Source organism: Enhydra lutris, unplaced genomic scaffold (genome assembly GCF_002288905.1).
Source record: "Enhydra lutris kenyoni isolate GAN:26980312 unplaced genomic scaffold, ASM228890v2 scaffoldscaffold25, whole genome shotgun sequence".
Lineage (NCBI taxonomy): Eukaryota > Metazoa > Chordata > Mammalia > Carnivora > Mustelidae > Enhydra > Enhydra lutris.
In genome coordinates, this window is record NW_019154109.1 from 125,968 (window position 1) to 153,285 (window position 27,318).

At 38.4% G+C, this 27,318-nt stretch overlaps 1 protein-coding gene across 2 annotated transcripts; it reads right to left on the minus strand.

Moving 5' to 3' along the window:
* LOC111151102 (CD55 molecule (Cromer blood group)) lies at positions 1-27,318 on the minus strand. 2 transcript variants are annotated; one of them, XM_022508878.1, is made up of 11 exons: positions 27,171-27,249; positions 26,205-26,387; positions 24,577-24,768; positions 24,072-24,171; positions 22,708-22,793; positions 19,354-19,542; positions 13,317-13,529; positions 12,402-12,467; positions 9,241-9,261; positions 3,482-3,548; positions 894-1,063 (listed from the first exon to the last, which is right to left on the minus strand). In XM_022508878.1, exons 1-11 carry the CDS (start codon positions 27,247-27,249, stop codon positions 940-942), a joined length of 1,320 nt encoding a protein of 439 aa, XP_022364586.1. In that variant the 3' UTR covers positions 894-939. The 2 variants fall into 2 exon arrangements, with proteins under 2 accessions (XP_022364587.1, XP_022364586.1); XM_022508879.1 differs by lacking the exon at positions 3,482-3,548 and having other exon boundaries at positions 1-1,063; positions 27,171-27,318.

The following is a 27,318-nucleotide window of genomic DNA, read 5'->3' on the forward strand; positions in this document are numbered from 1 at the left end:
ATCAATTATTTATTTCTATTTAGGGAAAATCAATTTTTCTTTACATATCTTCTTGAACTTGTCTTGCTATACATGTAAAACCAATGCATTCACTGACATAAATAAATATAAATAAATTAATCTCAGTATTACAAAAGAATAAGATTTACAATTTGGTTATGAACATCTCACTTCAGAAATATAGACTCTTTTCTTATGTTAATATAATATCGCTGGATACTTTTAGAGATATTAAGTTAATGGAGACACCTTTCACCCTTTCATAGGGTTTCTTCTCCAAGAGAAAAAAAAAAAAATTGTCCTTAAACAAAATTATAGCCAATCCATCTTACTTACAAGTGAGAGGCTAAGTCCTAACTGGATACCTATATTTGTGGGACAAAGAAAGAGTTATTCCTTCATTCTGTATTCCTCCTTTGCCACCAACGAACCCAAAAAAATCAACATTCTCACATCATAAGCATGTTTTCCCTTTAAAATATTTCCTAACCCGTTCAGACTCATTTTAATGGAATGAGAAAAGAAGAAAATGCCTTACAATCAAGAGTTATTTTATAATACAGTTCATCTCTCTTCAGCAGGTTTGCTCAGAAGAGGCTAGGTTTTTTGTTTCTTTCCAATATCCAATTACTGTTTTTAGTTTTTAATTTTCTTTGTAAACAAAAATAACACTACATATCTAGTGAAAAAAAATGACGCATTTCCTTTTCTTCATGCTCACGTTCTAAGTACAAACAAACCTCTATGGTTTCCTAAACTTTGAGGAAAGTAATCACTCTAAATCTTGCAAGTTCTTCTATTTTCAAGAGGTTTGGGAGTGTCCCAGGACAGATTCGCTTCTCCTTGCTTCTTTGGTTTTCCTATGCACCTTAAGGACAATGATAACATGCGAAATGAAGAGCACTATTACATTTATTTTGTCCACTCCTCCAGAAAGGTCTAAGAAACTAGAAATATTCTGCATACTGGTGTGCATTTTCTTCTTAATTCTTCTTCGGCTAAATTGGCTAGCCAATGGTTACTAGCATCATAAACAAGACTGTCAGTATTATACATGTGTGTCCTGAAAGTTAAAAAAGAGAGTTAACATCAAAATAATTTTATTGACTGATGATACACATTAATCTTTTGGGTTTGATGTGATAGACAATGAAAATTAATCCATAATAGGGCATGCAAAACACATGCAAAGTTAGTAAGTTATCCAACCTCAGCCAGTTTAGTTATAGGAAATATAGCTATAGCAAATAGGTCACATGAGTTTTTTAGTTTCTTGAAATTAAGTAGCCAAGTTAGAATCGCGTAAAGTACTTCCAGATTAAGAGTCAATGAAAACCTCTGACACATGCATTAGAGAAAAGTTTCACCAAAAGACACTTCGAGGAAGACACCTAGAACATTTGGTAGATTCGTTTATATCAAGTTACTGTTGTGTCATAATTTTGTATAACATAAAGGAGATAAAAGATCTATAAGCATGACTTACAAAAGATACCATAAAACAAATCTTAATTCCTACACACTGGAAACTCTTAAAACCCACCAAGCAAAAAGGAGAAACAGTACAAGTCAATCATCTCATGATGCAAATACTCATAAAGAAGGCATTCCTATTTGTAAGCCCTAAAGTATCCACTTCTCGGTTTTCCCCCCAAAGATTTGTGGCATCACTAGTATCCAATCATTTCAGTAAACTGAGTGCGAAATACAAGATGAGATGGTGAGTGGAGAATGGGTGACATCTTGCTAATGACAGACTAAAATGTTAGTCGCTCAAAGAAGAAAAACCAGTCTGACAAGATAATAGAGGTCTGAGCCCCTATTATCCTTGAACAGTCATGGATAAAACCTGCCCTGGCTGTACTGATGGACATTTTGCAAGACAGAGAAGTATGACTTCATAAAACCATATACCTTTTATGATTTACCAGGTCTTAACTTCTGAGGCATCACCAGTCACACTTAAATTATGAAACATAACTTTGCATGGTTTGCTGTTTTTCATGAGTGTGTAAGAGCTGAACAGTAGAGAAGGAAAACACTAGTTGAATTATATAATTTCCATTTCAGCTGAAAAGCAGTATCAGCATTTCCTTACAATCACATCCCTTTTAATTAAACTTATGGGAACCCTCCATTTCTAAAAGAGGTAAGGAAATCCTTGTTTTTCTCCACAGTAGTTTTGCTCAAGCATCTGTACCAACTTAACCCACTTTATAGGACTTCAAATTCTGTTCATTTTTGGTGGACTCTAAATTACATTCTTAAAAAGTCCCTGAAAAATCTGGAGTTATACTTTACTACATCTGCTATTAAGCTTCTAGAACACTCGATTGGCAGTAAACAAGTATTGATTTAAAAGCCCACAAAGCCCAGGACCCAGTGCTCACATTATTTTAGTAAAAGACTGAACCATTTAGTGATTTAATGAACATTTACACATTTTAGCTTATAATAGGCTTCAATAATATTGTTAATTTAAGGAGAAATAAGAGTTACAGAGGGTAAAAAGTAGATAGCTCACATCACCCCCAAAATTAAAACAGGCCATTTAGTGATAGCATTAGAGTTGCTTTTAATTAATGGGGAAAAAATAGGCATTAGGACAGTTTAGAAATAATTCTAGTTTATATAAACTCCATGGTAAATTTTCTGAACAGTAAAATCTATAAAACAGAGGAGGGTCAAATTAAATAATCCTCTGTCTACAGCATAGGTCAGAGCCCACTATGACATTATACTTAACACATGCACATTCAATGCAGATCAGATGTTTTAAGTAATACTGATTTCTTTTCTATGTGCTGCTGTTCAACCATCTGAGGGCTTACCATGTGCCATGTTCTACCTTCTTTACAGGGGGCAACTCATTTGATCTTACTATAATCCTGTGAGGCAGGTGTTAATACGTCCCCCCAATTTACAAATAAGAAAAGAAACACAGTTGCCCATTGTCACATGGTGAGTAAATGTCAACCCCTGGGAGGATTCAAATCAAGCAGTCAGGGTCCTGGACCCACCCTCTGAACCAAGGGGCTGTTTTTAGCTGTTTTGGCATGTTTTCATAAATATAACTCAGAAAAATGCCTGATCACAGGCAACCTCCCGAATCTGATAGAGACTGATTTTTCCCTAGGTTTTTGCTTCTGTGTAACACACAGATACCATCAGCAGTTATACTGAGTAGGGAAAAAAGGTGAGTTGACTAATAGATTGCGAAGTGAGAATGGGGCTTTCAAATCACTTTCCTTTGAAATGTTAATGTCCTTGAGTCTACTGAAAAATTAAAGAAAGAGAAAAAGACACAACATCTGTTCACCCAAGGCTGTAATGACCGAGAAAAGGAATAAAGAGAGAGCATGTTTAAAAAAAAATACAATTAATCAAAGAGGTTACCTTCTGATACAGTGTCAAGTTTTACTGGAAAAGAAGCTAAGAACAGGTTTTTTTTTTTTTTTAAATCATCAGAATTTCTGCTCACCCTGATTTTCCACAGTGCCAGAAAATTTTGACTAGAATTAGGGTACCAATTACAGTACCAGCAAGTCCTTGAGGAGGAAAAAATGTGGTAACAAGTTAATAGAAACACGAGCAAGTACATACATAATGCAGTCTCACAATGACAAACACACCGGTGATGAGCCAAGTTAAAGAAAAACAGGAGACGCAAGTTACATTTCGTATGTGGCTTTCTTATGTCACAAGTTTGACAGCAAAAACTGCATGCTACTTATCCTGCTTTCATTCAAAGAAAAAGGAAATACAATATTTAAAGTATCACCATGCTCAAATAGGATGTGTTTAACCTACTGGAGAGGGTTCCAAAGTGTTTCATCCCCACCATGCTCGATTGTAAATGCTTTGATCATTGGTCGGTCAAACATGATGACTGTGTTACGTAATTTTAGCACTAGACGGTGTCTTGGAGTTCACTCACATTGTGTAGATGAGTAAACTGAGTCTCAGAGAGGTAAGGGCTATCTATGTGGTTAATGGGAAGGCCATTTAGGTAAGGTAAGAGCTGTAGGCATTTCCCCATCACAGGAAAGGTAATATCACTTGTGCATGGAGGCTAAAACATATTTATGTCACTTACAGAATATGCTCTTCAGTGTTCAGCCTGTTGTAGATACAACTTCACTTAGGAAAGCTAATACTTCCTTTTGAGTTTAAATGCACTATTTTGAGTTTCATGACAGAAAAATAATTTAGTCAAATAAGTTGGTCAACAGTAATTTTTATAGTTTGATTTTTACACACAATCTTTCTTCTCCAAACCACCTGTGTGCCCTAATACCATTCTTGGTCTCCCTTTTTCCCCCGTACTCCACCCTGCAATGCCCTTGAGCTCTATTCTTTTGATCTGTATCGCAAAGGAAATTAGAGAGGACACTAGGAAAGCAATCGAAACTAGTATGACCAAATCACAAATTGGTTCCAAATCAGCAAAATGCTCAAGTCACACAATTGCACTGTCGTATGGATACGTGATTCAACAAAACACCTATTTCTACCACAGGTAAGTTTTTATAGTATTTTACACAATCAATTTCTTTAATGGATCCCCTAGCAACATATAGTTGTTTTGGAATAATTCATTCATAAAATAAATCATGGCTCCTCAAAAATTTGGGGTTTCTTTCCCCTTTGGCACTTCCATTAACTCCACCATTTTCAATGGTTGTAAAACCATCCCATTTTCAAGTTGAATGATAAATGAAGATAGAAAATTTTAAAGTGATCCAGAATATACAGATGGTAGAACCAAAATCATATTCTTAGAACACCGACAAGCACATACATGTAATTCTAGAAGAATGTGTGCAGAGACTGATGTTTTCACAGGAAACTAGATCAAAACACAGAAATATGAAAAACTGGATTCTACATAAATGGTTCCTCAGTAAACTAATAGGAGTATTACTTCCCAAATTATAAATAAAAAAGACTTTAAAGTATAGAGGCAATAGTTATGATCTCAAAATTCTCTTGGTACCTATGGAAAATGAACCCAAGTGTATATTAGTGCCAATTTAAGACTTAAAACTCAGAATAAATGACACAATGAAATTATGACTATGATATCAATGTTCTTAATTGTTAACTAATGAGCTTTTAGGTAGGAAAATTATGTAATTTTAGAAAATGGGTTTCTCTAAATAAAAGGATTATTTTAACAATATTTCTCATTATATTTACAGTATTTAAGACACTGTAAAGTAGTTTGTCACCTTGTATCTCATTACTCCAATAACTAGCACAGTACCTGGCAAATAGTAGGATGTGTTTAGAAAATATTTATTAAATTGCGTCAAATGATCTTCTTTTTGCAGATAAAAAAACTGAGATCAAAAAAGGATACATCGAATAGTTTATCAACAGACAAAAACTGATTTCTAATCCCAGGTTCTGGTCAGAATTTTAATTCATAGTATGCTCAAGAAAAATACCCGAGGTTATTTGAATATGATTTATATTAGATGGGTATTACATTAATATATACAGTATCATCTCCATTCCTGAAGAAACTGAGTCAGAATTCCACATATAAGATCTGGTATTAATTTAAGGAATCTATTTTTGAAGAAATGTCGGTTTGTCCAGTCACTTCAAAAGGTCTCACTTACATACTTAATAAAGTGGAAATGCTGTTCATATACAAAATTAAAAACACTGTTAATAGGTTGTTCTTCCTTATAATACTATTTAACATAACAGAATAAAGGAACTGAGGTCTACGCACTGGTGAAGTCACACCAGAAAGAGACTTTTATAGAAGGAAAAAGAATGTGCTTCAGTAAACCTTACATTTTCAGATTTACAATTCAGAATTCAACACCACTTCCTTGGCAACATCCATAGGACCCTTGAAGGGTTTTGTTATTATCATTGGATTTTCTTTGCCTCTGTATTTTATGCTTTGCTTGCCAGCCTAAGCAGATCAATGAAAAACGAGATGATTATGTTGTCTGATTTCTTAACTTTGAATAACTTGTAGATAATTGAAGTCACTTTACAGTGGGATTTAAGTTCATCCTACAGAGACAGGTAGTAAGACACGGTGATGACCTGGTATCACAGCATCTGATGCATTTCAAATTACGACTGATGATTCCAGATTCTTGAAAGTACGCCTCCACTTGGGCTGGTCTGCACCATATGCCAGATGCACGTGGATGGATGTATAAAGCCAAAGTTAATCAGCATGTGATATTTGAAGGATACAGAAAGAACATTTTAGATATGTCACTGAGTAGTCCCTAATTTTTTTCTTAAATATTCCTTCAACTGACCTATTAATCCCCATAAGAGATTTATGAATATCATGACATAGGATTTCAGCAATGGTAGGGGGGTAAAGAATCAGGACTACATCAATTGTCAAATTTAAGTTGTGCAGATTTCCGCATAGGACAAGAATCTTTCTATCCTTTCAAGTACCTGGTGCTGGAGAAACGAGTCATCTACCTCTGTTGAAGCACCTAACAGATGTGTGACCTTGGGCAAGGTACAAATTGTGCAAAAATCATTCTTTCAGATAAAAAAATGGGATATAGAGGGGCGCCTGGGTGGCTCTGTCAGTTAAGCCTCAGCCTTTTGCTCAGGTCATAATCCCAGGGTCCTCGGATGGAGTCCATAGTCAGGCTCTCTGCTCAGTGGGGAGCCTGCTTCTCCCTCTGCTGGCTGCTCCCCCACCTTGTGTGTGCTCTCTCTGACAAATAAATAAAATCTTTAAAAAAAATTTAAAAATTGAAAAAAACTAAAAATGGGACACAGATATAGATATTATATATATGTGTGAGGGTATATATACATATATATATATACCCACACACCCCCCCACACACTAAACTATAAGATGTTTTGAGAAGTAAAATAAAAATATAAAAATTTCAGTAGAGTACTTGCCACTCAGCAAAAATGCAACTCTTACCTTAATAAAGGACAATTCTTACTCTTTGGTGTGGCCAGAGGGAATGATAAAACTATCAGAAACCCATTCTAGGAAAATACCAGTGACAGCACTGAACGACTGCTTTAAGCTAGTATTTATTCAATGGTTAGCATTGTGCTGGAGTTTTCATATCTTTATCTCATTAAGCTTCAAAGACTTTAAATAGGCATCATAAATGAGAAAACTGGGACTCAGAAAGATTAAGTTCAATCACTTGTGTTGAATAATTACTAAGTTAAGAAAGAAAAAAGAACCAACAGGATTCAAACCAAAGATCTGACTGACTCCAGAACACAAGCCTGTCTTCTTGACAATGTTGGCATAAAAAAACAAAAACAGAAAACAAAAGCAAAAATAAAATACACCTACATAGAGCATGTATTCTCAATGGGGGTGTTATTATCCTAAAAGGGTGAAAAAAAACTTACTTTTTAATGTATAAAGTATAGATATACAGAATATAAATAGATTTACAGCATATCTGTGGTAGTAAAATTTCACGGGGGTGGGGGGTAATTAGGGAAAATAAAAGTCTAAAAATTTCCCTGAGGGGGAGAGGGCAATAATGAAAAAAAGATTTTTGAGAAGCATGGATATGGAGCCAGCAGAGGAATAGCTTTAGACCTCAAAATAAAGTCTTCATTTACATGGCAAATAAGGAAGTTCTGAGATTAGTCAGTCTCTCTTTCTTAGCAGAATTAAATGGGAAAATATTCAAATACTTCCAAAGTTCTAGTATCATCTATATCACTCACTAACATTGCAGTGTAATCCAGAAAAGCAATTTCCTTGTCAGTAGAGTTTGCTTATCTTTAAAATAAGAAAAGTGGCAGGAATAAAAGGCACAGTGTAAGGAACTTAGTCAATGACATAATAGCTTTGTATAGTGACAGATGGCAGCTACTCTTGGGGTGGGCACATTGCTTATCCAATCACTGTGTTGTACACCTGAAACTAATGTAACATTGTGTATCAACCACAACCAAATTTTTAAAAAAATTGATAAAATAAAAACAAAATGAGAAAAGTGACCCAATGTATAGAATTGAAGAAATAAGGATAATTTTTAGGTTTATACTGTACAAGCGAAGGTTCCCAAAGAAAAAAACTGCCATATGTCTGATTTAAGAGGGAAAGAGCTCCTCTTTATTTCTGAGCAGAAGTTGCAATAACAACTAACCCTAAGGAAAAGTTTCTGGGGAATCACATAGTACATACTCCAAGAATTCCAGAGAAAATAAGCACCTCGAACCTTCATTAGATGCCACTGAGCGGAGGGGAAAAAGCCCATCCTCTAAACTCATCTCTGTTAACATTAAATGATGAAATCATGAAGTTTTCATTTAGAATACATTTATTTCTATTGAAAATATCAAACAAACAAAGTGAATCCAACTGTTGAAATCTTTCAAGATAACTAAGGAGAAGTTAATTCAAAATATAAAAGAACTATAAATAATAATAATAATTAAAAAACACCTTTTCAGCTTCAGTCCCTTGTTTCACTCATGCATGCATAGATAGGAGACCTCAGCTTATAAGGACATAATTTTAAAATATTCACTTTTTAATGTGCATATTTTCTACTGGGCATTCCTTTTTAATATGCCAACTTAGCTGTATTGCTTCTTAAACATTTCTTTTGCCATCTTCTTTAGGAGTTATTAATCTTCTTGGTAAAATGTATAACATCAAATAATATATTTATGAACAACAAAAAAGGACTGGAACAAAGAAGAAATTGCAACATGGATATGTCCTTAAGTCTATAGCAACAGAGTATTTTTAAAGCTATCTTTGCTTTAAATCACTGATAGGGAAGGGAAAAGGAACAGGATGTAATCAAAGGTAGCATTCTGGTTTTTCTGGAAGAGAAGTCTAGAAACAACCAATGAGTAGTTTGTGAGTACTTGTAAAATACTTGAGGCTTAAAAACTGTATTGACAATAGCTTCCTTATTGTTGTTTTTGGCCCCTAGAATGATAATGTATTGAGACAATAGGCGTTCAGGGATACTTGACTGACTGGCCAAATGATGTGAAGTTGCCCTAAAATTACCTTGGAACAAGAACACGGTTGGGAAGACTTAGGAACGTACCGAGTACCTAACGGGGTCCACCAAACACGTCGATAAAATGCATTTACCCGTCTTCTCCCTGACCTTAAACATTCCATCTTAATAGTATTCCTAAGGCAGTAAAAAGACAATATTCTCCTCCAGGAATAAGGATTGTACATCCCACAGGGATGACAATTTTTTTTAACTGCCGAAGAACCAAACTTACCAACTGCAATGATGGCAGCATCTGAAGAAAAAAAAAAGGAATTACAAAAATAAAGAAAAATACATAAAGCCACAGCAATTTAACATATATATCCACAGAATGTACTAGAAAGTTCAAAAGTAACTCAGACTTTCATAACTAAAAGAAATAATTATAAATAGATTTAAGGAAACAGTTATACATTAACTTAATCAAGCAACATACACCCTAATAGATATAATGCCTGTATCTATTCCACAGTGAACCCCATAAACATGAAACACGATAAAGATTTAGTAAATACTGCAACAAACACCATATTCAGTTATATGACTTGATGGCAAGAAATAAGTTTGAAAGCTTACATAGTAAATAACTGAGATCTAATCTTATGACCAAGAAACTATTTACCCCAAAGATACAGATGTAGTGAACAGAAGGGCCATCTGTATCCCAATGTTCGTAGCAGCAATGGCCACGGTCACCAAACTGTGGAAAGGGCCAAGATGCCCTTCAACGGACGAATGGATAAAGAAGATATGGTCCATATATACGATGGAGTATTACGCCTCCATCAGAAAGGATGACTACCCAACTTTTGTATCAACATGGACGGGACTGGGGGAGATTATGCTGAGTGAAATAAGTCAAGCAGAGAGAGTCAGTTATCATATGGTTTCACTTACTTGTGGAGCATAAGGAATAACATGGAGGACATTAGGAGAAGGAAAGGAAAAGTGAATTGGGGGAAATCAGAGGGGAAGATGAAGCATGAGAGACTGTGGACTCTGAGAAACAAACTGAGGGTTTTGGAAGGGAGGGGAGTGGGGGGTTGGGTGAGCCTGGTGGTGTGTATAGGAGGGCACATACTGCATGGAGCCCTGGGTGTGGTGCATAAACAATGAATTTTGGGACACTGAAAACAATTAAATTAAATTAAAAAAAAACTGAAGTCTCTCTCAGCAGACTTCTCAATTACTCAAATTACTATAGCACCTTAACTTTTACACCTTTCAAGGACTGTGAAATTGGCACAGCAAAAATTACTTTCCAATAAATATATTTATAATAATACGCTGCTCTCCTAAGTGGCAAACAGATGTACTCAAAGTACCACTGAGAACAGGTGACATTATGTGTCAGAAGAAAGCACAGGATCTGGAGTCAGCAAATAGGTGTGTTTAACTCCCAACGTTCTCCCTATTAACTGTGCACTATATGAATCACACAAATTAATCTCTAAGCTTCTAATTCGTCACCTATGAAATGAAGCTAAAAAGGCATATGTTGCTGCCGCAAGGACGCGTGTCCAGAGAGAGGAAGGGCACAGTACATACAACTATGGTGCAGACCCTGCAAGTGGCGGTGACAACTTCTTTTTCAATGTGAGCAAAAAATGGTCTATGATATTTGAAGGATAAATTAATTGCATAAAAGAGAGAAATCTGACCCAAATAGTAGTTGTATTTTCATCACAATTATTGACTCAGGTTTAGTTATCTTTTTTTTTTCAGGTTTGTTTAAGTTTGTTAAATTGTCTTGAATTTTTTTTTTCCAGAAGGAACTATTTCAACAAAGTTGGTGCTCTAACAAATTTATACAAGGTGAGACGTTTTTCTCATTGCCGTCTTCTATGAAAAATCAGGTGTATTCAACCTAAAACTTTTAGGCCCAGAGAGGTCATGAAAATTGAAGAAGTCAGTAACCTCTTACCAGTTTAAAAGTAATGAACTAGGAGAGAAATGGAAGTGGCCCAGCACACAATATCTGTAATGTTTAAATTCATTAAAAAAGCCAGGTAAGGGCAAAAAAGGCTTTAAGATAACAACTGTGAAATATATGAAATCATTATGAAAATATGGTCACAATGTGTTGAACTATTTAAAAAAAATACCCACGATTATTTGATGCCATCAAAGAATGACCAAAAGTGGGCAGGAATGGGTAAAGATTTTGTGTATATGCATGTATTTGGCTTTTTAACTTGAGGGAATCATGAAATACACAAAGGAAATATCAACAAGGGTATCTGTAATGTTTCAAGCTCTTAAAAAAAACTGGGTGATGATGGCAAAACATATTCCATCAAAGCAGTTACGAAATATGGACAAAATATGGAAAAGCAATCATAACAATGATTTGAAGGCACTGGTGGGCAAACTAAGACAGGCAGAAATGGGTCAAAGGCAGAAGAGGGAGAATGATATGGAATGAGGTTTGCATATTTGCAATGAGGGGAGCAACGAGGCCATGCGGTGCACTGGCTAAGTAAGAGGGGTTAAGTCAGATGAAGTTCAGGATCATCGACAGAGCATCTGGAAAGTGAGGGGGCAAACATGAGGGGCTGCTAATATTTTATTTCTTAAAGTTGGTAGTGGTTCCACAAATACTTGCTTTAGAAAAGATATTGAGCCATACATGGGTGTTTCATGCAGTGTGTGTGTGTGTGTGTGTGTGTGTGTGTGCATTTCAATCAAAAAGTTCAAACAATTTTAAAAAATTATCTCCTGGCTCACAGTCCTGTTGAGATTTACCAAGAAACTGGAAAAAAAAATAGGTATCTCTAATAGAAAATAAGAGTGTCTATAAAAATTCTGGCTATGCATTAGGTAAGTTAATAGACAAGGGGACATCCTTGGTAGCCCGAAGCAGCACTAACTAGTAAGAAGGGTTTCATTCATTCACTCAACACCTATTTTTGAAGTCTACAATGTATTTTACTCCACTTTGATAAAAAGTGTCATTTAAAGACCCTTGTGTAAATATAGACTATTTCAAAGAATTCTGTCTTTTAGTTACTTAGAAGACACTATAAGATGCTTTACCAAATTCGCAGCTCTACAGAATCTGGAGAAATCTTTCAGCATGCTTAAGAGATGGGTCTCTATCAATAAACCAGAACCAGAAAATGGCCATAAGGATGGTACATATTTGGTTCTCTGAAGGGTCTGGAAGATTTCAAGGACTCCCTAAAGCTCATATAAAAAAAAATTGCTTTGCCAAGCTTAATTTAGCATTGTTTTCTTAGAGCCCCAATCTTTTTCTATATTATTGCAAAATGTTTCGCCCTAGAACACTCCCCATCTGCCTCTGAAGATAGTCAAGAGCATTAGTATGAAAAACTCTTCCCACCGTGGCTCCTTAGATCCCTACTCAGGAAAACCTGAGCAGTGCCAACTAACCTGAAGAGAAGGTCCCTCTTCCGTGAGGTGCGCTGGTTGTCCTGGGAGTAGCTGAATTCTGTTTTGCTGTAATACGAGCAGAGGTCAATCTTTTTGTTGTATGGAGACCCTTAGTCACTGGGGCATGTATAGCAGTGGACTTTCGTGTTGCTGGAAGACTCTGTGTAAATGAAGCTTTTGCTGTGGAGGATCTATGGGTTGCTGGCATGGCCTGTGTAGCAGACGCGTTTGCCATGATGGGATTCTGGGCTGCTGGCGGGGTCTCTGTAGATAGAGCATTTGATATGGGGGATTTTTTGGCTGTGGCTGAATCTTTTGCTGTGGTGGGTTTCTGAGGAGTTGAGGGGGTCTTTGTAGCTGAAACATGTACTGTGTTGGGATTCTGAGGAGTTGGTAGGGCTTCTGCTGCTGAAGAATTTATTGTGTCAGGTTTCTGAGGAGTTAATGGGACCTTTGTAGTTGAAACATGTACTGTATTGGGTTTCTGAGGAATTGATGGGGCCTTTGTAGCTGAAACATTTACTGTGTTGGGTTTCTGAGGAATTGGTAGGGCTTCTGCAGCTGAAGAATTTATTGTGTCAGGTTTCTGAGGAGTTGAGGGGGTCTTTGTAGCTGAAACATTTATTGTGTTGGGTTTCTGAGGAGCTGATGGGGCTTCTGTAGCTGAAGAATTTATTGTGTTGGGTTTCTGAGAAGTTGGTGGGGTCTTTGTAGCTGAAACATGTACTGTGCTGGGTTTCTGAGGAGTTGGTAGGGCTTCTGTAGCTGAAGAACTTATTGTGTCAGGTTTCTGAGTTGATGGGACTTCTGTAGCTGGAACATTTACTGTGTTGGATTTCTGAAGAGTTGATGGGGACTTTGTAGCTGAAGCATATATGGTGGTGGGTTTCTGAGGAGCTGATGGGACTTTGGTACCTGAAACATCCGCTGTAGTGGGTTTCTGAGGAGTTGATGTAGCTTTGGTACCTGGAACATTCCCTGTGCTGGGTTTCTGAGGAGCTGATGTAACTTTGGTACCTGTAACATTTGCAGTGGTGGGTTTCTGAGGAGTTGATGTGGGCTTTGTAGCTGATGCATTTACTGTGGTGGGTGTCTCTGATGCTGGTATGACTGCAGAAATCTGAGAACCTTATAAGGAAGAAAAATGTTTAAAAATATTAGCTAAATAATGCTGTCAAGTTAAGACAAAACAAATTGCTTCCTCTATGAATCCTCTCTTTCTCCCCCGCAAAGACCTAAATATGAATATGACTTTTAGGAAACCAAGTCTAATTCTGATTTTCCCAAGGAACTGAAACACTGCAATGCCTTTGCTTTGATATAAATTGACCTTTAGTCAACTGAAGTGGGTTTATAACAAAGTAGTACTGAGGTTCTTAAACTGTTTTCTGTGTAAATAAAAGAAACCAAAGTCAGAGTTGGTAGTGATCTCATTCTGTAACACACCCCAAATTAAGATATTTTCTCTCAAAAAATGTTTTCCTTTCTCATGCCAAGACCAAAGAACCAGAAAGAACCACTGGACAGACAGAGGTAGTCACAACATAGTTCATTTTCCCAATGCTTTCAGGACATGTTAGTGACCCTGGGAGACTTGTTCTGTTTTAGTCCTTTTTTTAAGTAATACATTCAATCTGAAAAAAATAACTTTTTTTCTCTTATGCTAGTTACCAACATTACACATATTAGATTGGTCTCCCTTTGGATTGCAGATCAGGTCACAATTATCTGAAGTGAAACCTTGATTAAATCCTATTCTGAGGGGTGCCTGGGTGGCCTCTGCCGTCGGCTCAGGTCATGATCCCAAGGTTCTGGGACAGAGCCCCGCATGGGGCTCTCTGCTCACCGGGGAGCCTACTACCCGCCCCCCCGCCCCCCACCTGCCTCTCTGCCTACTTGTGATCTCTGTCTGTCAAATAAATGAGTAAAATCTTAAAAAAAAAAAACTACTAAAAAAAAGAATGCTAAAAAAATAAAAATAAAAAAATCCTATTCTGAGAATTGCAACTCTAACAATTTAGTACAATTTTAAGTCTTCCTTCAGTGCCTGTCGGACTTTGGGCTGCTTCCACACCCCCTCTTGCCAGCTTCCCACACACTGGAGACCGCTGTCCATTTCCTTAATCCCACTAAGCTGCCATTTCTTCAACTGAACAAGAATAAAAACAAAGCAGATTTGAAAAAAAAAACAAACAAACAAAAACAAACAAAAAAACACAAAGATTTGAGAACATTCTTGTAAGGAATGAGAGAAATAATTCAGGTAAGTTATTTCACACAGTGCCTATCCCTGAAGGAACACACTTTAGCATTCTGGTGTGCGAGTGCCTGCACCACCAGCACACACATCCTGCCCTGTGCCCTCAGACACCATGTGTATTTCCGCTTCCTTGTATCTACCTCGGAGGCCAGGGGGGATGGGACAACTCACGGAAAATACCCAGCCAGTACCACAGGACTGAGGCACACAGAAAATAGTAGATGGTATTTTAAGGTAAGATTTTATATGGCCCTTTCCTCTAAGGTACTCATATATAAAACTTACTCTTTGTTGTACCAGGCTAGTTCTGGTTTTTGATCCAGAAGACCTATGTGCTAATATAGTGTAAGTTTCCTGGAAATTGCTTTTCTCCTTACCTTTTTGTTATTTTGTGTCTTGTTGACTCACATCTGCCATCAGCATGCTCCAAATTATTTCAGTCTTCTGAACTGCACTGTGATACAGAGCCCAGCCTATGGGCAATGTTCCAGCACACTTGAAAAAAAACTTTCTCCATCTGTCCTTATAGGGTTCAATGCCCTTAATACGTCATTTTTTTTTTCAAAGTTTAACTGTTGCTTCTATATTCTTATTGATTTTTGGTTGCTTATTCTAACAGCTCTTGAAATAGGTATGCAGAATTCTCAAACTATAATCATGGATTTATCCATTTTTCTTTCTGCCTGTTTTCTGTGGATTGAAGCTTTTTTTCCACAGTGCTCATAGATCACAAATTGTGATAGATTCATGCTGAATGGACCCCCTTTATCATTATGAACCACTGTATCTTAAAGTATTCTTTGATATTAATGGAACTGCACCTGCTTTTTCCTTTTTTGGTAATTGTTTGCAAAGTATATTTTTCCATTCTTTCTTTGGACCATTCAGTGTTCTTCTCATAAAGTTTTGTCTCTTGTAAACAGCAAATAGGTTTTTTTTTTTAAAAGTTCTTTTTTTAAAAAAATTATTTATTTATTTATCTAAGAGAGAGAGAGAGATCACAAGTAGGCAGAGAGGCAGGCAGAGAGGGAGAGGGGGGGAGGCAGGCTCCCTGCTGAGCAGAAAGCCGGATGAGGGGCTCGATCCCAGGACCCTGAGATCATGACCTGAGCTAAAGGCAGAGGCTTTATGCACTGAGCCACCCAGGCGCCCCAGGTTTCCTTTTTTTAATTCAGTCTGACAATCTGACTTAAATTACACTCTGGGTAATTACTGATACAGTTGGGTTTATAGCAAATATCTCACTATAAGTTTGCTCTTCCACCCATCTATTTTGTTTCTCTTCCTCTCGTTTCCTCTTGGATAAAGTGCTCATTTATCATTCCTTTGTTAGGTTATGATTCACAGTTTCTTTCACTATTATTTTCATGGTGACCCTAGAGATTACAGTATATATTAGACTATAAACCAATTATGCAAATTAACATTTTACAACTTTTAGGTATTGCCAGAACCTTGTAACTTAAATTCAATTTACCTTGTTATTACACACTTGCTTTCAACATACCAAACCTCAGTGGATAATGCATTTATCATTTTGTACAGTCCCTATTCATGTACCTGTTCTAATGTTCATTTTGTCTTGCACTTTCATGTTTTACTTGAGATTATTTTCATTCTCCTTGAAGGAATGCCTTTATTTTGTTGTTCTGTGCAGGTCTGGTCTGCTGGGATAAGTTCTCTCAGTTTTTGTGTGAGAACATTTTCATTTGGTAATTTTAAAGGATATACCCATTGGCTAAAGAATCCTAGGTGAGCACTCATTTTCTTATCCTTAACTTGAAGGCTTTCTTCTCATTGGTCTTTGGCTTCTATAATTTTTGTCGAGATGCTTGTGATCAGTTTTTGTGTTGCTCCTTTGAAGATAATGTGTCTTTTGTCTCTTGGTGCTTTTTATCATTGTTTTGAGTTGCTAAAATTTTTGCCATGAAATGCCAGGAACTGGTTTTATTTTTATTCTGCTTAGAGTCCTGAGAACCTTTGGAATGTATCGATGTATTTCAACATTTTTGGAGCATTCTGTCATCTCGTTGAATATTTCTGCTCCTCTTTCTCTCTTTTTCTATCTGCCTCTCCTCTTAGCTAACCTATGTTAGAACAGTTTCACATGTCTCAAATACCTCCTAACTTTTGTCTATACTTTACATTTCCCCCCTCTTTGTGCTTCTGGGCTTTATTAATGACTCTTCCTTCCTGTTCCTAATACTGGGCCCAAATCACTGTTAAACATATTATGATCTTCATTTCAGATTTTATATTTTTCAGTTGCAGAACGTCTCCTTGACTCTACTTTTATAGGTTCCAGTTCTTCGCTGAAATTCTTTATTTCTCTCTTTTTTGAAAACCTTAAGCACATTAATTGCTGTTTTAAAGTCGTCTGCTAACTCAGTTATCTGGATCTCCTTTATCTGGATTTATTTTCCCCTGATTTGGTTATAGTTTCTTGCTTCTCTCCATGTCTAATAACTCTTTTATTGTATTACAGATATTGTATATAAAACGTTCAGATGGTATGATCTTCCAAGAGAGGTCTCCTTTTCTGATAGGCAGACTGGTTGTAGGTGATCACACCCTCAGCCCATGAGGGACTGAGCTCAGCCTTAGTAAGACTTAGTCTACTTCTACTCTTGCCTCTGCTCCTTGGGAGTTGTCCCTCTGGGCTTTTCCTCGACAGCCCGGGAATCTTTATTTCCTCAGCCCCGAGAAACTGTGGGAGATCCAGGTCTGTCATTCAGGGATCCCCAGCCCAGCAATCTAGTCTCCTTCCCCACCCAGCTTCAAAATGGGCACAACTGTGTTAAGGGGGACAAGAGTGTGTTTAATCCAAGCTTCTTCCTCTTCTATTTGTTGCCCAAATACCATAAGGGTCTGAGAGATTTCATTTTGTACTTTGGAAGCTTTGGCTCAAAGTCCTCAGCCTCCCCTGCAGCCCCAGAAATCAGCAAATGGCCCTTGGGAAAAACTCGCTCTGCACTTAATTTTCGGTGTATTTTTCTAGCCCACCACAACCACTAAAAGCTTTGCCAGTTTCTCTCTTTCCTGGCAGTGGTCTTCCTGTGGGTCACGATGGATCCTAGGCCCAGGTGCACTTCAGAGTGGCTTGCCTTCCCTGTCCACTCCCCCAGGAATTCTAGTTCCTTCAGTCCTGGTTGTTCCCACCCTTGTATCTCATGCCTTTCAAAATGGGACTTTAAAAAAAAAAAAGAAAATCTATCCAGATTTTGTGGTTCTTTGTAAAGAAAATATTGGCCTACATGGTCTACTGGGCACCACCCTACACTTGTAAACTCTGAATAAGTTAATTTAATAAAATAGGGGGAAATAAATATGAGTGTGTCACATAGCCAGATTAAGAAGTGAACCCATATCAAACTTCTCCCATAATTAAATTAAGTCAAATAATATAATGAAATTTTCCCCTTGCAGTTGTCACATCTCCACATTATAATAAGCATTATCATTAGGGGAGCAGAGAGCCAGCACAGTGATCCACTATTGCTGGGAGAGTAAACTGCTACAGTTTCTTTGGAAACAATGTTGGTGACATCCGTCAAAAGTTTAATGCACAGGGGCACCTGGGTGGCTCAGTGGGTTAAAGCCTCTGCCTTCGGCTCAGGTCATGATCCCAGGATCCTGGGATCGAGCCCCGCATAGGGCTCTCTGCTCGGCAGGGAGCCTGCTTCCCTCTCTCTCTCTGCCTGCCTCTCTGCCTACTTGTGATCTCTGTCTGTGAAATAAATAAATAAAATCTTTAAAAAAAAAAGTTTAATGCACATACATTTGCTCTAGTAACTATGCTACAAGGAATTTATTGTATGAAATATACTTGCACACCTGTGCAATTCCAGATGCCTAGCATTTGTTGCAGTATCTTTTGTAATAATAATTAAAAAAAAACCAACAATCTGTAATCAAAAACTAAATTTCCCTCAATAGGTTAAATAAATGATATATCCATACAACTGCTACAACGGAAAAAATACGTGTATGTATGTTTATTTTCCAGAACCAAATGGAAACATTTGTGAACAATGGTTACTTTGGAGAGAAGGACTAGGTACAGAGAGATTTCTACTTTACCTCTTATACCCATCTGCACGGTTTGAACATTACTTTACTGTTGACATACACTACTTGTGACAAACAACTGTTTTTAACAAGCACTGATATTTAAAAATTCATGCTAGCATAATTCCAAGTGTAATTACAAAAGGCACTCGAGTCATACTGGCACTTACATGTCACGTTGCTTAAACAAATCCCGCCAATAGGATCACTAGCGAGATCCCTTGGTTTAGTCTAAGATTCCCTCCCAACCGAATAAAATCAACCATTTTATATGCCTTTTGTATTAACTTATTGAAGGTGATACGGTAAGAAACAGCAAATGTAAGCGAACTCACTAAAAACATGAGACATGTCACATGCACGTTTGTGTGAGCGTTATGTGCCATGGGTATTTATTTTATTCATACATTACCACATATTCTCCTTAATCAGTGCTTCCTCCTTCTTGGGAAGTCATAGACCCCTCTGAGAATCTGATGAAAAACTGTGCCCCCGCAAAGATACAAATAGGCGTATGTACCACATTCTCCATTCATTTCTCAGGGAGTTCACAGAATCTCCGTAGTCCAAACAGAGACCCACAGGTAAAAAGAAAACAAAAATACAACACTGCAAACTCATTACCTTTGCATTCAGGCAGTGGGCCACTCCATTCTCCTTGGTCACCTTTAACAGTACAATAAATAGAGTCCTCTCCGATCAGGGTGAAGCCTTTTATACATGCATATTTTACAGCCTGTTGATACACATAAGTGTTCTGTGGATCTAGAATGACTCCGTTGCTAATTTTTGGTGGTTCCGGACAAAAAATTTCTTTAAAAAAATTCCAACATATTTGACATTAATAAAACTGCCAATTACTTACTTTAATAAGTAAGATTAAAGCATGTTAAATAACTTATTTAAAAAAAGTAAAAATCAACCATTTTTTCTAAGTTCAGCATTATCAACCAGGGAGTTTAGAAATGCCTATTAAGTAATGAGTAAAGTATTTGGAGCTTTGGATACAAATGGTGTAAAACACGAATGCTAACTTTGAGACCGATGTATAGAAGTAAGATTTAGAACATATACGTGAAGCAAGAATTACAATAAAGTCCTCACACATTACGTATCACAATTGTGCTGGGGAAAGCAAATACTGCTGGAGTTCACAGGTAAAAGCAGGGCATTTTAGGAGGAAATGGAACTTGAGCTTAACACTGAGATACACCCTTCTGCTAAGAGAGCGGAGAAGAGGGCATAGCTCTGCATTCCAGGGGAAAGAATGCCAGATGAAAGGAGCCTGGAAATCAAGTGGCATACCTTGGAAGCAGGAATAGATGGTTCTGATGTGTCAATATTAAACTTTGACTCTTAGGATAAAATTTTTTTTAAGCATACGTTGACACACTGCCTTTTAGTTCAAGTAAATGTACTGAGCAGCTGCATTTGGAAAACAGATACAAGCAGAGTTGTTCTGGTCATATTATAAAAAGCGGCCCCTCCCTGGCAGTAGTTCTGATAAAAAAAAAAAACGCAGTGGCTCCACCTTGTCTAGAGCGAGGGAAGCAGTGGGATCACGTGTGTATGTCAACTATGTTGCATCGAGTGGCCTTAGGTAACCAGAGAATATTAGCAAACCTGTAAGTTACTTTTAGATCCCTGGCCCCGATCAAAGCCAGGAACCAGAACAGGCCAATCTGCTTCACACGGGGCTAAGGTGCATAACTGCACGTCGCCATCAGTGCCGTCCAGAGACTTTCTGAGCACGTAACACATACCGGGCATTGTTCTATAAATGCAGCTGCAAAACTAAATAAAATATTCAATCATAGGTCTTAAAATATAGTGACAGGGGCGCCTGGGTGGCTCAGTCAATTAAGCATCTGCCTTCGGCTCAGGGTGCTGGGATCAAGCCCTCCCCTGGGCTCCCTGTTTAGCGGAGAGCCTGCTTCTCCCTCTCCTGCTCCCCCTTCTTGTGTTCTGTCAAATAAATAAATAAAATCTTTAAAATGAGATAAAATACAGTGACAAAAAAGATTCAAAGATTTTCATTCTAATGCAAAATAGCGAGGCTTGTCACAGAAGTGTGCACCATGGTGTGGGAAGCGAGAACAGTTAACCAGCAGGGAGGTGCCAGAAAGCTTCTAGAAGGTCTATCAGAGCAAACCCGTAATAAGGAAAAGAAAAAAAAAAAAAGGAAAGAAAGAAAAGAAAAGGAAAAGGAAAAGAAGCAAAGGAAAACAAAAAGCTAAGCAAAGAAGGGGCTGAAGGGCATTCCAGGCAGGGGCAGTAGCAGAGGGAAAAATAGGGAGGTTTGCGTGGATAGAGCCTAAAGTATGAGGGCAAGACGTGAGCATGAAGTGGGCATACCATGGTGACCCTTGTACGCTTTACTAAGGAGTTTGGACTTTGTAAGTGGTGAGGAGACATGTACAAGCTTTAGGATCCATGTTTCAGATGGATCACTTTGGGTAGAATGTGGATGAAACATCAGTGGAGTCCAAGAATGGGGGCCACTGCATTCAGTGTCACCTCTGAACTCAGGCAAGCGGGACTCCTGCCCCAGCTCCCACACTTTAAGAGGCTGTGGCCCTCTTCTGACTATGCTTCTCCCCACCAGTGGGATATCTGCAGGGCTGAAGGTATGCTCCCCGAGAGCTGCTCCCCTACCCCACTGTAAATCATGCTCTAGGAAGTGGCCCTTGGAATTCCCTCTTTTTTTCTTTTTCTTTTAATATGGAACACTATAAATTTGTATGTTATCCTTGAAGGGCCATGCTAATCTTCTATCATTCCAATTTTAATATCTATGTCACATGGTGCCAATTGTTGAGAACAGTCTATACTCCTGATATGTACACCTGTAGTCCAAAGTTCAGAGACACAGATGGGGGGAAAGGTCTCAGGGTACATGTCTTGGGGCTTGTGGGCCAAGCTGTGTAGGTACATGCATCAGAGGCTTATCACAGTGCCAGAGCGGATACATATTCGAGTAAGTTTGCTGTCCAAACTCACTTTAGTATCACTTACAGCATCCCTTACTAGATGGCAGAAACGGTAAAGGTGGGTGGTGGGTAGTAATGCTGAAAATTTTGAAGTACTAGTAATGGGAAAAAGGGAAGTAGCAGATATAGGAGAGTAGAGCTCAAGATGGTGTGCCAAGGGCATCCCTGGGTGCGACCAGCTCACCCCTACAAGCTCTTTGTTGGCCAGACTTCCTTTTGTACATCTCCCTATCAACTGACCCCATACCTTCCCCACCACAGGGTGTCAATCAAGACTCACCTGTCAATTCCATTAAGCCTAGTCTAGTTTTCTGCTCCTAATAATAACAAAAACTTGAACTTAGTGATAATTTTAGTAAAGTTGGGAGAAATAATAAAGCCTACATTTTTAAGCGTTGCATTTTTTCTTAAGAGAAAAAAAGAAATATGTTGCACATATTTTACTCTTCTCAATTTTCAGGAGACATATGTCTCTAGTGGATATAAATTTGACTGGATATATGCATTTTTTTAAAAAAATATTTATTTATTTATTTAATGGATTTTATTTATTTATTTATTTGAGAGAGAGAGAGAGTGAGAGAGAAAGAGAGAGCATGAGAGGGGAGAGGGTCAGAGGGAGAAGCAGACCTCCTGCTGAACAGGAAGTCTGATGCAGGACTTGATCCTGGGACTCCAGAATCATGACCCAAGCCGAAGGCAGTCGCTTAACCAACTGAGCCACCCAGGCACCCCTGGATACATGCATTTATGATACTATTTCTATACCCTATCTCCCTCAGAAAATAAGATTCCTAAGGGCAGAAATCATATTTCTTCTTTATTGTATAACTTATTTCTCTAATCATGAAAAAACCAATCCCATTTCAAAACATTTATAGGCAATTAGCTCAGTTCATAATTGTAAAAGAGGCAATACTGAATCCTAGAAAAATGATGAGTTTGACGTCCAACTAACTAGAGAGTTTAGGTTTTTTTTCAGTCTTACCTTGGCATTCAGGTAATGGATCACTCCATCCAACATCGTCATCTACAATGGAACAGTAACTAGAAGCTGCACCGACTAACCTGTACCTAAACCAATGAGGGGAGGAAAAAAGTTAGGTCCCATCCACACATTTGGCTTCCCTTAAATTCTCCAAAATGTCATCTTAAAATATTTACTACACTAGTAGAGGGAGACAAAACAACAGCGGATCAAAATTCACATGGCCATTTAAAGGAAAAGAAAAAATTAAATTAGAAAAGGTGATATCCAAAGGGTAAAAAAGTGTAAGACACAAAAAGTTTTTTATCTGGGTGGGGTCCTCGTGAGAAAACAGGAAAGTGTTCTGAAACATTTTAAGTGGTATAGATGCTTGAATATTTTATATTTCTGAATTCTAAAGATCAACAGAGGCTTCATAGAATAATAGAATATTTTAGGGGCTCAAGGTACTCCCCAGATTTGATATTAATCCTATTAACGATCCAAGCATCTCTGTTTCATACAGGAGACACATGATGTTGATATTTTTAATTTTATAAAGAACAGGAACACCCACATACACACAAAGTAAAATAACATAATTCAATTTGCAGATATTTAATGAGAAAATGAACATAAAAAGTTTCCAGCTGTCTCTGAGACACTAAGGAGACCCAAAGAGTAGTTCCTTTTCCCTACATAGAGAACTCAGAGAAGACCTCAGGTCAGCATGACATTTTTACACTAGGAGTAAATGTTTTTAACACATAATATTTTTTTTTTTTAAGATTTTTATTTATTTATTTGACAGAGAGAAATCACAAGTAGGCAGAGAGGCAGGCAGAGAGAGAGGAGGAAGCAGGCTCCCCGCTGAGCAGAAAGCCCGATGCGGGGCTCGAACCCAGGACCTGGGATCATGACCTGAGCCGAAGGCAGCGGCTCAACCCACTGAGCCACCCAGGCGCCCCAACACATAATATTTTGTAACAGGCAGTTTGCATACAGAAAAAAAAAAATGCAAATTCATTATTTAGGTAAAGTAAGGATTGGTTTCATTTGAACATTTGAAGGATTTAATTTCTGCAAGTGCCAACCTATTACAAGATTTTTCCTTTACTACTCACATTTAAATTTTATAATGAATCATATATGTACTAAAAATCTAACAGTAGAGAGAATTTGGTGTTATAAGAAATTGTCCTTTCTTGCCTCCATTTTATTAAACTTAACCATGACGGCCTCATGATGAAAGATCTTTGAGCACAGGAGCTGGTTGACTAGCTTGTAAACACTGACCACGAATCTAAAAACTTCCACCTTAAGTCCTAATTGGTTTTTGCATTTGTTAAATATAGAGTATAAAGATGTAGTATGCCAAAACTTACCCCTTGTTACACGAGAATTGGATAACTGCGGCATACAATATGTCAGTTGGAATGCTGACATGACCATGTCTTAAATCTCCAGGATTAGGACATGATTTTCCTAGAAGAGAGTTCAAATCGATTTTTTTTTCATTAAATTATCAGGCACTTCTAAGCAAATCCATCATCTGAACTACCGACATTTCTTATCCTTAAACTTCTAAAATCTTGCCTTCATTTTGTAAGATTCAAATAGCACACTAGATTTAGAGTATACATTTATTACATTTTAGGTAACCTTAAACTAATTAAATGGGAAATCTGTGAGTAAATGAATACTCCCACCTCACAAGTATTTAGTTGGCCTAATTTAAGACAAAATTATAAAATTACTCAAATGGTTCTTTTCAGAATCATTACTCGAAGTAATAATATGGACAAAAAGACTTCCAGCATGAATGAAGGAAGAAATATTATTTCCCCAAATACCCTACGATTACGAATACTCCGTAAAAATTATACTCACTTTTACAAAATTCATCGGGTTTGGACCATGTAAAATTCGGAAGGCAAGTTAGTTTTCCTGAGAGAAGATGGTCCCTTTGGTAGCCAGGTCGGCATTCATATTCCACAATGGAACCCACTGGGAAATAATTCTGTTTGGTGAAAGACTTTTTGAGAGATGCAAATTGTAGCCTGGTTGGAACGTCACAGCTACCTAAAAGTATTAACAAAAGCAACAACGTAACTAAAACTACCTTCTTTGACAATCTAGGTTTAATGATCCAGAATTATCTGGACCTTACGTCATCCCTTTTTCTGTACTTCTTCATACACATTTGATATTTAACTGTATTAATACCACTGTGACACAACGCATCGAGCATACTAACATACATACTTCTATTTCCTAAGTAGTTAATTTGGCACCTAGATATCACCATGCCCACAGTTCAGGAAATATAACCCATTACAGTTGCCTGGCACAGTTCTGCCCGTGACCCCTGCCTGCCCAAAGGAGGACAGGGGTGAGAGGAGAACAGTGTTTCCTTCAGACCCCTGGGGCTAATGTCTGAACAACAACAATAACTAACAATGATAGCTAATATTTATTGGATACTTCTCCATGTTTTATACACATAAACTCATTTCATCCTCACAACAACCCAGAAGTCCATGAATCAGGTGAGCCAGTGGTGTACAAAGAAGTATTTATAAATGGTAACATCTGGGCAAATGTTAATGTGTAGAGACATGGTAGAGGGGACGGGACATTGGATTTATAACCCAAAGACTGAAGTTTGGACCCTGGCTCTCCTGTGTAAGAACTGCTGATTTCAAGAAGTTACTTAACTTCTGGGGGTCTGTCTCCCCAGACTACTTCCTGACCGAAGAATGGGAGTAAGGGTCCCTACTCCACTCATGGGGTTGTCCACCCATGGAGACGTCAATGGAGTCAGCTATGCAGAAGCATTATAAACTCTAAAACATGATACATGTGCAAAGGCTTAAGTACTTCAACCACTTGAAGTGCCTTCTGTCCTGCACACACAAAACCCAAAGGTTCAAGCTGATGTCACACCTGGCTTCATAAAATACTTGAGGCAGTTTCTAAAATTCCCATACATTCTAGGACTCCAGATGGTCCAAAGCTAGGAACCAAGTCTCATCCTTACCTTTACTCATCTCTGTCAAAGTTACCATAGGACTATGCATCTAGTGATAGATTTTGAGGGAAATACAGGGAGCTTTTTAAAAGGCTACCACAGAGTTGTGCTTGATGAGTCCTACTTTACAAAATGAAACTTAAGAACACAGAAGACTATGTAATGTGTCATGGGGTGATTGCCAAACATATTCATATATAATGTACTCCCTAAATTGTACCTATTGTTTATTTTCTCTATTAGTTCAGGAGTTCAGGAGTTATTTTCTCTATTAGTTCAGAAAGCCCACACCTGTTAATGAAGAAACAGGACCTATTCTGGGGAGGAATGTCAATTAGCTGCAGCGGGAAATGCCAGGTATACATACCCTGGGATTTCATAATGCTTGAAAACTATCAATTACCACTCGTGCTGAAGAGGGATAAAAGTAAGCTAAGCAGATACATTCCATTCCCGTAATGTATATATACAAAAATGAAGAGCTTACGGTTACAAAATTCTGCCACCTCTGACCATTTATTGTTGAGACAGACCACGGAGTCTGCCTTGCCAGGAACCTTTACAAAGCCTTCTTTACATTTGTATGTTACTGTGGTTCTTTCAGGAAAACTCTGGAGGTCACCCACAGTTTGTATGGCATTAGGTACCTCTGGGGGAAAGCTGCAGTCACCTAGGGAGGGGAATAAAAGAAAAGAAAAAGCAGAACTGAAGGAAATAACACTTTTCAGTTCAGAGCAACATTCTTTTTGCAAGAGGAGTAAGGGAAGCAGCCAAAGGCTTCTGAGGCACGAGTAACATTTCCATCCAGTGGCTAAACCGACATACCGACAACTTGCTAGGCTGCTTGTCTTGTCAATTAATTCAGTATTAAAATAAGGAATCGACCCTTTTCTTTCAGTATTAAAAAAAAAGCGGTTTAGAATTGATCCTGTTACTAAGCGCACAATACAGACAGACGCCCCCGGGGAACGTCACACCTGGAAGAGAAGACGGGCTAACGTGCCGCGTCCCCAGCAGCCCACAAGTGGACTCCGTTTAAGAGGCGACAGAGGTCAGCTGTGGCCTCCCACTGCTAAAGAGATGTTGGGGGACTGAGAATTCACTCTTCGAGCCCTGCCCTTTGGCCTCCCCAGGTGTGACTGCTCCGCCAACTCAGCCCGCGCTTCCTCAACGGTCCCCGCCTCACTCCCGAAGTCACGCCAGCTGGGGTCCAGCACAGCAAGACCCCAAACGGCGGGTTAGCTGCGGAGATCCCGTCCCTGTCCCCAAGGGATCGTGCTAGTAGGCGCTCTGAGCCGTACGGGTGGAGGATTACGGGAACAATTTACCCATGCCCACATTCCTCTCCTCCCCAGGTCCCCAGACTTCTCGGTTGTCACGGAGACGGATCCCGCCCCTCCCACCCAGCCTTAGGGCTCCCCCAGCGGGGCTGGGCCCCCCAGCCCCCACTCACCCTGCGCCGCAGGCGGACACAGCAGCAGCAGCGGCAGCAGCAGCAGCGGCGGGGCGATTAGCCCGCCGAGGAGGTACATGGCGCACGGGGACCGAGACCGGAGTTAAGTGGAAGCTCGCTCCAGCAAGGAGCGGTAAGTAGCGGCAGC

Bases quoted from the DNA above. Each gene is read 5' to 3' on its own strand.
- LOC111151102 (XM_022508878.1), bottom strand. From the start codon at position 27,249: ATGTACCTCCTCGGCGGGCTAATCGCCCCGCCGCTGCTGCTGCTGCCG. The intron at 13,530-19,353 runs GTAATGAGTTTG...CTTCCTTATAAG, and splicing joins CCCACTGCCTGAATGCAAAG to GTTCTCAGATTTCTGCAGTC. The intron at 12,468-13,316 runs GTACCAAAGTCC...CTCGTATTACAG, and splicing joins CACTACAGCGGATGTTTCAG to CAAAACAGAATTCAGCTACT.